The sequence below is a fragment of the Mya arenaria genome, chromosome 4, assembly GCF_026914265.1.
Source record: "Mya arenaria isolate MELC-2E11 chromosome 4, ASM2691426v1".
NCBI classification, from domain to species: domain Eukaryota; kingdom Metazoa; phylum Mollusca; class Bivalvia; order Myida; family Myidae; genus Mya; species Mya arenaria.
In genome coordinates, this window is record NC_069125.1 from 64,638,624 (window position 1) to 64,652,235 (window position 13,612).

The 13,612-nt window shown below is 37.8% G+C and overlaps 1 protein-coding gene across 1 annotated transcript in view; it reads left to right on the top strand.

Annotated features, from left to right (window-relative positions):
• The window catches only part of LOC128232405 (signal peptide, CUB and EGF-like domain-containing protein 1), a 42,826-nt gene that overhangs the window by 4,721 nt on the left and 24,493 nt on the right, over positions 1–13,612 (top strand). Inside the window, exon 2 of the mRNA XM_052945929.1 lies at positions 10,157–10,801. Coding sequence (XP_052801889.1) covers positions 10,157–10,801 — 645 coding nt within the window. The remainder of the gene's footprint in view (positions 1–10,156; positions 10,802–13,612) is intronic.

The following is a 13,612-nucleotide window of genomic DNA, read 5'->3' on the forward strand; positions in this document are numbered from 1 at the left end:
CCACCACTTCATCGCACAATATGCCGTAGAGATTCCGCCACTACTTCGCAGAAAATGCCGTAAAGATTTCGCCACTACTTCACTGAATATATTGAAGAGATTCCACTGCTACTTCGCTCAATATGTCGTAGGGATTCCGTTACTACTTCACTCAATATGTCGTAGGGATTCCACCACTACTTCGCTTCATATGTCGTAGGGATTCCGCTACTACTTCGCTCAATATGTCGTAGAGATTCCGCTGCTACTTCGCTGAATATGTCGTAGGGATTCCGCCACTACTTCGCTAAATATGTCCCAGAGATTCCACCACTACTTCGCTGTAAATGCCGTAGAGATTCCGTCGCTACTTCGCTTAATATGTCGTAGAGATTCAGCCACTACTTCGCACAATATGGCGTAGAGATTCAGCCTCTACTTCGCTCAATATGTCGTAGAGATTCCGCCACTACTTCGCTCAATATGTCGTAGAGATTCAGCCACTACTTCGCTCAATATGTCGTAGTGATTCAGCCGCTACTTCGCTCAATATGTCGTAGAGTATCCCCTACTACCTCTCACAATATGTCGTAGAGATTCCGCCACTACTTCGCTCAATATGTCGTAGAGATTCAGCCGCTACTTCGCTCAATATGTCGTAGAGATTCAGCCACTACTTCGCTCAATATGTCGTAGAGTATCCCCTACTACTTCTCACAATATGTCGTAGAGATTTCGCCACTACTTCTCACAATATGTCGTAGAGATTCCGCTGATACTTCGCTCAATATGTCGTAGAGATTCAGCCACTACTTCGCACAATATGCCGTAGAGATTCCGCCACTACTTTGCTCAATATGTCGTAGAGATTCAGCCGCTACTTCGCTCAATATGTCGTAGATATTCCGCTGATACTTCGCTCAATATGTCGTAGAGTTTCCCAAACTACTTCTCACAATATGTCGTAGAGATTCCACCACTACTTCGCTCAATATGTCGTAAAGTTTCCCCTACTACTTCGCTATAAATGCCGTAGAGATTCCGCCGCTACTTCGCTCAATATGTCGTAGAGTTTCCCCTACTACTTCGCTATAAATGCAGTAGAGATTCCGCCGCTACTTCGCTCAATATGTCGTAGAGTTTCCCTTACTACTTCGCTATAAATGCCGTAGAGATTCCGCCGCTACTTCGCTCAATATGTCGTAGAGTTTCCCCTACTACTTCGCTATAAATGCCGTAGAGATTCCGCCGCTACTTCGCTCAATATGTCGTAGAGTTTCCCCCTACTACTTCGCTATAAATGCCGTAGAGATTCCGCCACTACTTCGCTCAATATGTCGTAGAGTTTCCCCTACTACTTCGCTATAAATGCCGTACAGATTCCGCCGCTACTTCGCTCAATATGTCGTAGAGATTCAGCCACTACTTCGCACAATATGTCGTAGAGATTCAGCCACTACTTCGCACAATATGGCGTAGAGATTCAGCCACTACTTCGCACAATATGTCGTAGAGATTTAGCCGCTACTCCGCACAATATGGCGTAGAGGTTCAGCCGCTACTTCGCACAATATGTCGTAGAGATTCAGCCACTACTTTTCACAATATGTCGTAGAGATTCAGCCACTACTTCGCACAATATGTCGTAGAGATTCAGCCACTACTTCGCACAATATGTCGTAGAGGTTCAGCCGCTACTTCGCTCAATATGTCGTAGGGATTCCGCTGCTACTTCGCTCAATATGTCGTAGAGATTCCGCTGCTACTTCGCTGAATATGTCGTAGGGATTCCGCCACTACTTCGCTAAATATGTCCCAGAGATTCCACCACTACTTCGCTGTAAATGCCGTAGAGATTCCGTCGCTACTTCGCTTAATATGTCGTAGAGATTCAGCCACTACTTCGCACAATATGGCGTAGAGATTCAGCCTCTACTTCGCTCAATATGTCGTAGAGATTCCGCCACTACTTCGCTAAATATGTCGTAGAGATTCAGCCACTACTTCGCTCAATATGTCGTAGAGATTTAGCCGCTACTTCGCTCAATATATCGTAGAGTATCCCCTACTACCTCTCACAATATGTCGTAGAGATTCCGCCACTACTTCGCTCAATATGTCGTAGAGATTCAGCCGCTACTTCGCTCAATATGTCGTAGAGATTCAGCCACTACTTCGCTCAATATGTCGTAGAGTATCCCCTACTACTTCTCACAATATGTCGTAGAGATTTCGCCACTACTTCTCACAATATGTCGTAGAGATTCCGCTGATACTTCGCTCAATATGTCGTAGAGATTCAGCCACTACTTCGCACAATATGCCGTAGAGATTCCGCCACTACTTTGCTCAATATGTCGTAGAGATTCAGCCGCTACTTCGCTCAATATGTCGTAGATATTCCGCTGATACTTCGCTCAATATGTCGTAGAGTTTCCCAAACTACTTCTCACAATATGTCGTAGAGATTCCACCACTACTTCGCTCAATATGTCGTAAAGTTTCCCCTACTACTTCGCTATAAATGCCGTAGAGATTCCGCCGCTACTTCGCTCAATATGTCGTAGAGTTTCCCCTACTACTTCGCTATAAATGCAGTAGAGATTCCGCCGCTACTTCGCTCAATATGTCGTAGAGTTTCCCTTACTACTTCGCTATAAATGCCGTAGAGATTCCGCCGCTACTTCGCTCAATATGTCGTAGAGTTTCCCCTACTACTTCGCTATAAATGCCGTAGAGATTCCGCCGCTACTTCGCTCAATATGTCGTAGAGTTTCCCCCTACTACTTCGCTATAAATGCCGTAGAGATTCCGCCACTACTTCGCTCAATATGTCGTAGAGTTTCCCCTACTACTTCGCTATAAATGCCGTACAGATTCCGCCGCTACTTCGCTCAATATGTCGTAGAGATTCAGCCACTACTTCGCACAATATGTCGTAGAGATTCAGCCACTACTTCGCACAATATGGCGTAGAGATTCAGCCACTACTTCGCACAATATGTCGTAGAGATTTAGCCGCTACTCCGCACAATATGGCGTAGAGGTTCAGCCGCTACTTCGCACAATATGTCGTAGAGATTCAGCCACTACTTTTCACAATATGTCGTAGAGATTCAGCCACTACTTCGCACAATATGTCGTAGAGATTCAGCCACTACTTCGCACAATATGGCGTAGAGGTTCAGCCGCTACTTCGCTCAATATGTCGTAGAGATTCAGCCACTACTTCGCACAATATGTCGTAGAGATTCAGCCACTACTTCGCACAATATGGCGTAGAGGTTCAGCCGCTACTTCGCTCAATATGTCGTAGAGATTCCGCCACTACTTCGCACAATATGCCGTAGAGTTTCCCCTACTACTTCGCTCAATATGTCGTAGAGATTCAGCCACTACCTCGCTGAATATGTCGTAGAGATTCAGCCGCTACTTCGCTGAATATGTCGTAGAGATTCAGCCACTACATCGCTGAATATGTCGTAGAGATTCCGCCGCTACTTCGCTCAATATGTCGTAGAGATTCCGCCGCTACTTCGCTCAAAATGTCGTTGAGATTCCGCTGCTACTTCGCTCAATATGTCGTAGAGATTCCGCTGCTACTTCGCTCAATATGTCGTAGAGATTCCGCTGCTACTTCGCTCAATATGTCGTAGAGATTCCGCTGCTACTGCGCTCAATATGTCCCAGAGATTCCGCTGCTACTTCGCTGAATATGTCGTAGGGATTCCGCTGCTACTTCGCTCAATATGTCGTAGAGATTCCGCCACTACTTCGCTCAATATGTCGTAGAGATTCCGCTGCTACTTCGCTCAATATGTCGTAGGGATTCCGCCACTACTTCGCTCAATGTCGTAAAGATTCTGCGACTACTTTGCGCATATTACGCATCAGGTTACACACCACCATTGTCATTTCCTCCATAATTTAATGTGAAATGATTATTTTTAGACCACATTTAAAGGCATTTCGAGCGAACGCAGACTATGATAAACATATATAGTTTTAAAGTACAAGCTTTAAATTACCTTTTAAGCCAATAAAAAAGGGGCGTCAAGTTATTCCTAAGAAAAATCTCTCCAAACTCTCAAAATTACACAGTCCGCCATGGCAGTTCTTCCAAAATGACCTTTCAACTATAGGGCAGCAGTTTATGCTTAAATCTCTATTCTAAATGATAAATCAAGCAATAATAGATACTTAAGGTATAACAGTTTCAGGAATAAGGATATTTTTGATTTATAGTGTATTGAGCATGTGAAAACATGTCTATCAGTCATAAAAACATTATTTTTTATTGAGAATTTTCCACACAACGGAAGTACATATGACGCAATGGTGACGTCATACCTATCATACCTCCTTGAAAGTGGCTTTTTTGATTGCGAAAACATGCGTGAACATTCTAAATGGGGGGAAACTCCGACAACATGCGAGAACACACGACATTAGACTGAAATGTGTACGACACTACGAGGAATTTGCGGTATTTCTTAAGAGTTGAATCTGGACGACCAGAATCTCAAACCGTTCAATATTCTCGTAGGAACTCCCAAACAATAAAAGGGAAACGGCGACTCTAGTTTGACTTAACATGAGGAAAAGCAACATCTCTATTACCACGACTTCACCACGACACGAAGCGCAACTCGCCAGTGCTTCCAGTGAATAACAAAGAAGCAGCAACTGCTTCCTACATAAAACCGCTAATGAGTTGAAGATGGGTAAACGAACATGCCAAATCGACGACGCTAAAACGGCTCTATAGTTCGGTATCATGACTGCACCATGGCAGTTTTGAACAGTAACACTCGTGGTCCTAGCCAATCTATATGGATTGCTCATTATTCTTCAATCTTAGTGCAGATGTGGTCACGTATGTCACGTATGTATCCGCGTTTTGAAACGTTTCACCACGATTTTGTGAGTCTGGGTCAATCGTGGCAAAGATCGTGACAGTAAAAGCCAGGTTTAAGCAAAACATCAGAATGTATTGCTCCTAACATCTATTTATAATTGAAATTATCGAGTTTCTGTAATTTGTCAATAACCACAGCAAGATTAAGTTACTCAGCAAAGTCGTTTAACATTTCATGCAGAAATAAATATATTAATTAAACATTAATCATGTGAAATATTTTGTCACATTGGCGATCAACACTGGCATTATCCACTCCCGATCTAATCCCTGCAGCGAACCGATCACAAATAATAACGTGCTATGAAACGCTGCGCCGATTTTTTTTATCTTTGCGACTGTTTTTATTACGCCGCGATATTCAGTCATTATTCAGCAAATATGTCATTTAGTACTAAATTACGTCGCTATTAGACTTATTTACTAAACATTTTGAACAATATCCATCAAACTACAAACGAGCAGGCACAAAAGTTGCACCCAAATATGTCACCAAGACCTTTATGAATACATTTTTGAATCATTATAAAATTTATTCAATTTGCATGCAGTCAAGGAAACATAACAAGCAGATGAAATAAACAACAAATGAACAATGGAAAACGGCTTACTTTTTCAACAACATTGTAGAAGTTACTTTATGCTGAAAGAATATTGTGTAAATGTCCACCCTAGTTTAGTTTAAAACAATTTGGAAGCATTATTGAAACATGATAAAACGAAGAGGGCGTAGAATAGAAAAGGTTTAGAGTTGCTCCATTAACAACAAATTCATGCACAACATAACTTCAGTAGGAAATAGAAACTCAATATATTGCCAAGGGACAGTGGAAGCAGTCCACATATCAATATACAACATACAAACAAACACATAAAGAATCTACACAGGGCAAAGCAAAACCAATCAACACGACTGCACGTGTTCAGCACGGGTTGGTGAAGAGGAAAATAAATATGCCGAAAAGAATGTGCACTGTTTGGCGAGTTTGTCCTTTCATGTCCATTTTATTATCACTGTTATTATTATTATTAATGATAATAATAATAATAATAATAATAATAATAATAATAATAATAATAATAATATTATTATTATTATTATTATTATTATTATTATTATTATTATTATTATTATCATCATCATTTTTGTTATACTTTTATTATTATTATTATAATTATTATTATTATTATTATTATTATTATTATTATTATTATCATTTTTATTTTTATTTTTGTTATTCTTTCATTATTATTTTTATTATTATAATTGATGCTAATGATTATTATTATTATTACTATTATTATTATTATTATTATTATTATTATTATTATTATTTTTATTATTATTATACTACTTATTATTGTTATTATACTACTACTACTACTACTACTACTACTACTACTACTACTACTAATAATAATAATAATAATAATAATTATTATTATTATTATTATTATTATATTATTATTATTATTATTATTATTACCATTACTATTGTTATTTTTACTATTATTATTATTATTACTATTATTACTATTATTATTATAATCGTTATCGATTTCGTTATTATTATTATTATAATAATTATTATTATTATTTTAGTTTTATTATTATTATTATTATTATTATTATTATTATTATTATTATTATTATTATTATTATTATTACCATGATTATTATTATTATTATTATTATTACCATGGTTATTATTATTATTATTATTATTATTATTATTATTATTATTATTATTATTATTATTATTATTATGTTTATTATTATTATGTTTATTATTATTATTATTATTATTATTAGTAGTAGTAGTAGTAGTAGTAGTAGTAGTAGTAGTAGTAGTAGTAGTAGTAGAAGTAGTAGTAGTAGTAGTAGTAGTAGTAGTAGTAGTAGTAGTAGTATTTGTATTAGTATGAGTATTATTAGTATTATTAGTATTGTTTTACATGTATATTGTGGGTGTATGTATATAAAGTACATAATTATATAGAGTTTATATAATATATTGAATAATGGAGGTCAGTATGCACGAGGTATGTAGTGTCAGGTGTGGCAATGATCGGATACTAGGCAAACACGTTTCTGCCGACAACTGTTTCCTGTCAGGCTTTAAGGACACAGAAATGAAAATAACTTACAAAAGAACAATATATATATTTAGAACTGTTGAAGTGTGTCAAATATTACACCCTTCTGCAAGTCAAACATATCCACCCGTAAATAAACATAACAATTACGATATTAATAGAGTAAGTGCCACGCCTATGTTGAAATGTATCCTATCTAAAGACAAAAGAAATTGAATCACAGCACTTGGTGATTCCTACGAGCACACACCTGCGTTTCTGCGTTCAAGTCTGGAAGTTCAATTTGGCAACACCTGTAGGATTACGTGTCCTGTTCTCGGGTGGGCTGATAATTCGCGAAAGTGTTTCCTAACGATCTCTGGCATGGAGTCGCATGATTTGACGTCTGTAAATCATTTAACAAATTGTTCTCTTTAATAGGAAAGCTTTTGTCGTGCGCTACCCAATTCCAAAGACATGGTGGCCCTGGCTAATGACTTTTCCACAGTTGCACATTGGCTCAAAATTAATTGCAATTAGGTATTATTCATATATAAAGATACCTTTCCATACACTTATTTGCACCTTATATATAGACACTGGGCAACAACTTGTCTGAGGTTGCCGTCTGTTTGTGTCTGAGAGCTGCTTTAAACAAACGTTTGACCAGTCTAGAAGACATCCCTTCATCCTATGTTTTAGTACTGCTATGTTTGCTCTTCAAAGTATGTAAAAGCCGTATCAATCAACGTCCAGTTGAAAGAGAAGACTACTGGTAATTAAGAAAATAATATTCAGGATAATTATCATAGATTGACGTTTGCCAATGTAAAGAAATTATGTGTAACAAAAATAAAATAAAATTAGTATTGTTTTAATGAAGAACCACTTTAACAACTAAAGATGTTTAAGCCCTCGCCATTTAACGATTAGTAAGTTCCGATGTAGCTTCCTGAGCAATTCTTCTGACCTGCCAAATCCAACCATATACGCCATTGACTTGCCAAATCCAGCCATAAACACCACTGACCTACCAAATCCAACCATACATGTATACGCCACTGACTCGCCAAATCCAACCATATACGCCACTGACCTGCCAAATCCAACCATATACGCCACTGACCTGCCAAATCCAACCATATACACCACTGACCTACCAAATCCAACCATATACGCCACTGACTCGCCAAATCCAACCATATACACCACTGACTTGCAAAATCCAGCCATATACACCACTGACTCCCCAAATCCAACCATATACGCCACTGACTTGCCAAATCCAGCCATAAACACCACTAACCTACCAAATCCAACCATATACGCCACTGACTCGCCAAATCCAACCATATACGCCACTGACTCGCCAAATCCAGCCATAAACACCACTAACCTACCAAATCCAACCATATACGCCACTGACTTGCCAAATATAGCCATAAACGCCACTGACTCGCCGACTCCAGCCATAAACGCCACTGACTCGCCAAATCCAGCCATATACACCACTGACTCGCCAAATCCAGCCATATACACCACTGACTCGCCAACTCCAGCCATATACACCACTGACTTGCCAAATCCAGCCATATACACCACTAACATGTCAAATCCAGCCATATACACCACTGACTTGCCAAATCCAGCCATATACAGCACTGACTCGCCAAATCCAGCCATTTACAGCACTGACTCGCCAAATCCAGCCATACACACCACTGTTAAATGCAGACTTATAGGGTCTCAAAGCCAAAGAAAGTCATAGAACAAAGTTTATCAAATTTGTTAAACGTAGGTAATTCATAACTTTTTGTTTTAATTATTTATTTATTTGTTAAATGCATAGTTTTGGGGGTAATAGAAATGGTCCTTATTTTGATAGCAAATCCACATTACAATTTTAATGTTTTTTCAATCTATAAAAAAACTGACAGACAGCTTTTCTTCAAGCAAAAGGGAATTGTGTATATTGACATAAAGCTTAAAACAGAAAATAAAAAACACATTTGTTTCATAATATTCACAATTATTGCTTAATCAGGTGGTAAGCTCTAACCGCGATGTTATCAAAAATAGCATATAGTGTGTCACTGCGTGGGGACGGAATGAATTACAGTTTCTAGTTTAGATGACAGTTTCGACAACCGCGTCATCTTTGTTTTAAGTATCTGGCTTCTTACAGACTCATTATCTCTCAAGGGCCTTGAAAATCTTCCTAAAATCCATTAAGACACTTTATCCGTGTTAAAACACAAATTGCCCAGACTACTTAATGTTTGCATTATTCTGGAGTGATCCCGTGTCCTAGCAACGGGAGCAGAATAAACCCTCTTCAGGTGTTAACCGACGTCAAGAGTTAGGCGGGATAAGTGTTTGAGAATTTGGAGAAAAAAATGTTGAAAATTGAATAATTATTGTTTACTCCCTCATCATTTGTATTTATATTTCTGAAAAATAAACGATGTTGGTGTTTGCTTTACGGTTTAAATATATATAAAACTGCAGATGGCAAAACTATTACACATGTATATTACACATTATGACATGTTATAAATAGAACTGAAGGGGGGGGGGGCAAAATTACTACAAATGTACATTACACATAATGAAAATTATAAAACTGCAGGGGGCAAAATTACCACGCGTGTGCATTACACATTATGCAATATATAAAACTGTAGGGGGCAAAACTACCACGCGTGTACATTACACAGTATGCAATATATAAAACTGCAGGGGGAGGGGGGGAGGGCAAACCTACCACGCATGTACATTACACATTATGATCTATATAAAACTGCAGGGGGCAAAACTACCACGCATGTACATTACACATTGTGATATAAATATAATTGCAGGGGGCAAAACTACCACACATGTTTATTACACATGTTGAAATATATTAAATAACAGGGGGCAAAACTATCACGCATGTACATTACACATTGTGATATATATATATATAATTGCAGGGGACAAAACTACCACGCATGTACATTTCACATTTCAAACATATAAATCTGCAGGGGGCAAAACCACCACACATCTATATTAAATATTTGAAATATATACAACTATTAGAACCATCATGTTAATCTTTAAAATGTCATAAAATGAAATAGAAAATTATAGAAGTAACTTATCATACTGTCCACATCAACATATATTCTTTTTATACAGGTATTGTCCAGCTGGTTTCTGGCCGTGATGAGAACATTGTTCATATCGATCTACAAAGAGCAATAGTGAAGGGTTACAGCCCGTACATACACTTTCTGCAAACGCCCACAAACGTGCAAACCTGGTCCAAGGGTGCTTGTGACAGTCAAGCAGTCGTCAAGGTGGACTTTTCTGGACCATTCAAAGGAGCTGAGCTCCACCTTGACTATGCAAAGAGCCCTCGTCTGTGGACCCTGGATATTTCAGACTCTGCTACAGGGGATGGATATGGAGGGGACGACGGCACGACCAGCAATATGGCCGAGCTGCAAATACACAACCGGCAGATGCGCATCTACGGCAACAGTCTACCAGGCTTTATGGACGCCACTAGTGACGGTGGACTTCTTATACGTACAATAGACGACTTTGCAGCGAAAGGATCCAAGGCGAAAATAAAAATCAGTGACGAGAGAGTTGATTGGTCAAGGGGTAAATTAAAAGACTTTTTGTCGTCAAAGTTTCTATATACTTTAAATGGCCAGCAGCCAGTGTATGGCACCAAGGACTACGACGTTTACTTTGGATTTAATAGGGTTGTTGCAGGGAATTTCAGAAATGGATCTGGGCTGTGTTCTGTGTCTCTCAAATTGATATCATATCCAGGTAAGTTGCGCGTTTTTTTTCTAGTGTAAAGATATATTTTCTTTGTAAAGCAAACTGTAATAACTAAAAGTAAGTAAAGGGTAATTCGTGCACTAGGGTAGACTCGGGTCACTTGTTTGGCATGCCTCGCAAATCTTCAAAGCCAATTAAATTCCAAATTTCCAAAGCCATAGTCACACCAATTGAAGTGCAAGAATGATCGTTGAATATTGCCAAAACGACAAATAATGCATATGTTTCCACATTCAATTTTGAATGTTTCTTTAAAAAATGAAACCTCATTTTGGAAGTTTATCTTCTTGTTAGATGTTCATTGCCAAAATAAACTTTCCTCACTAAAATAAACATAATGCATCCGATAAGGTTCTCTTTGTTGCCATCTGCTGCAAATATATTAAATTGATTTTCTTTTTATAACCATGAATATATACTTTTATCATTTTCCGGATAATCTCAAATTTCTGAACGTGTTTTTCATGTTTCAACTTGTTGGTGTTATTTTTTTTATTCATCAAAGTAGAGCGTCAATCATTTCTGTTCATTCCTAAAATCAATGTTGTGGTCTTCCAATTATTCCTCGTTTAAACCCCGGGGGCCTGCGTCTGGAGTTTCCACTGCACTCAAACATTGCAAAGAGTGTTCTTGCAAACATAACATTTCTCGGGACAATTTGCAGCTAGTAACTAAGCTCTCAGAGAAGAGGACAACTAGGGTAATGAGCACAGTCAACATCTGAATTGTTCTGTGCTTACGGTCTACATAAACCACGTAAATCAAAATACAAGAGAATTTACGAAGCTACAAGTACATGTGAAATCTCCAGATGAATGAAAAAGTCGTTTACGAAATTCCACTGTAAACTTGTCTTTAATTGAAGTCTCGCTGATACTCGCATAAATCACTGTGTTTGTTCTACAGAACATAACATTCTATATGTGTACAGTGTGGACATCCCTGGATGACGCAGCGTATTCATAGAAGTACACGTACCCGTACACGTGGTGTTTCGCGCACAGACTCTCTATTTTGAACATACCTAGTGGTCAAATGAAAAGCAGGTTTACAAATTTGATTGAGAATTAAGTACTTAATGAATGCTTGTCATTGGCAGATATTGAGTCATCACCTGTACTGCACGAGGGACCTACACGTCAACACAATATCAGAGATGCAGTCTCAACAAATTAGGCTCTAATTATCTTTGCATTTGTTATATATTTCTTTTCTGATTATTTTTGAGAATATTCACACACATTTGTTGTTCTGAAAACGTTCAATACCACCCAATGTGAGCATTCCTTAAACCAATTTCTTCGTTTTGAATCGGCATGCTATCTGAGTGAATGAAATTCTTTTTTCATCAGGATTACACTCGCTCACCTCCTACGTTTTTATATCAATCACGTAACAGGCATTTAATTAAGATTCGGTTATTATAGAAAAATATCTGCAATTTAATTTCATCTTTACCTTTCTGTTATATTTTACGATATCATAAAACGATATAACCAGCGTTCACGAGGGAAATATTAACATTCACGGTTAGATAGCTATCTATGTATAATTTACACCCGTTTTAGCTGAACAAAATATTATGAGTCGTTTACCATCTATATGAAATCATTTTATAGTAGTTTACAAGTCGCGATATGTGTGATTATTCTTTATGTGTGGTCCGTCGGATGTGATAGGCCGCATCTATTTGGTTTTGTGGTTCCAGTTCACTGTCATATTAAATAAAATGAAATTTTAATAACATCGTCCGACTGATAGGTTATCACTTTCGAAAAAGTCAAATATGAGTATGCTGGTTTTAAATATATTGTCAGTATCGGCTATAAACTATGACAGTAACTATTCTAATAAGGACATAACTCCTCATTTATAAGCTTCGCAAGCCTTACATTAAAAATGCATTAATTTACGTGTTGCGTTTTTTTTTAATCTGGTAAAACACTTGCAGTTATGTTATCAACTCTGCACTGAATAAAATATAGCATTCTAATTAATAGCAATTCTCGTGTTAGCAAATCTTGCAGAAAAATGATGTATTAACAAACTTTGTTAATTTTGCATTTCTAGTTTACACTTTGAGCGTGGTTTATTAATGGTGTGACTTCAGTAAAATTGGTAAAACAGCGGTATATACAAGAACATGAGCCCTTGCCTTGGGGAACTGATATACTTGAACAGCTCAATGTGACAATCAGATGGGGGTTCCAACTGTGATCAAGGCATATCTGCCCCCTTGTGACGCCAAACGTGAGGTCGAAATGATGAGTCACATCGGCATTTATGTTTTATCTATAACCAAAAGTCTACTGTTAATCTTTTATATCAATACAATCATGTTCTGAAGGCTGAAATGCACAGCATTAATGATATGTGTTCTAATTTCGTCACAAACAGGAACACAATGTAAAACTGCATCTAAATGAGCTATACTTTTAATTTCACCACACACACACACACACGCACACACGCACACACAAACACACGCGCGCACGCGCACAAGCACGCACGCACGTACGCATGCAGACAGGCACGCACGCGTGCACACTCACCCACATATATATATACCTTACTCACACAATGCCATGTATTTCAAGGCAATCCATCCTCGGAAATATACTACAAAACGCAGCTTCATGAAACCAAACCCATCCTATCAGCGTACCGTACGATCACTTTATCACATGTTAATACTATAAATTCCAAAATAATGCTTTTATTGTTCGCTTAAATTTATTTCAGATTGCATGTTAATTTACTTTGTGAACCTTAAACTGAAAGTCTTGATTGTACCTGATT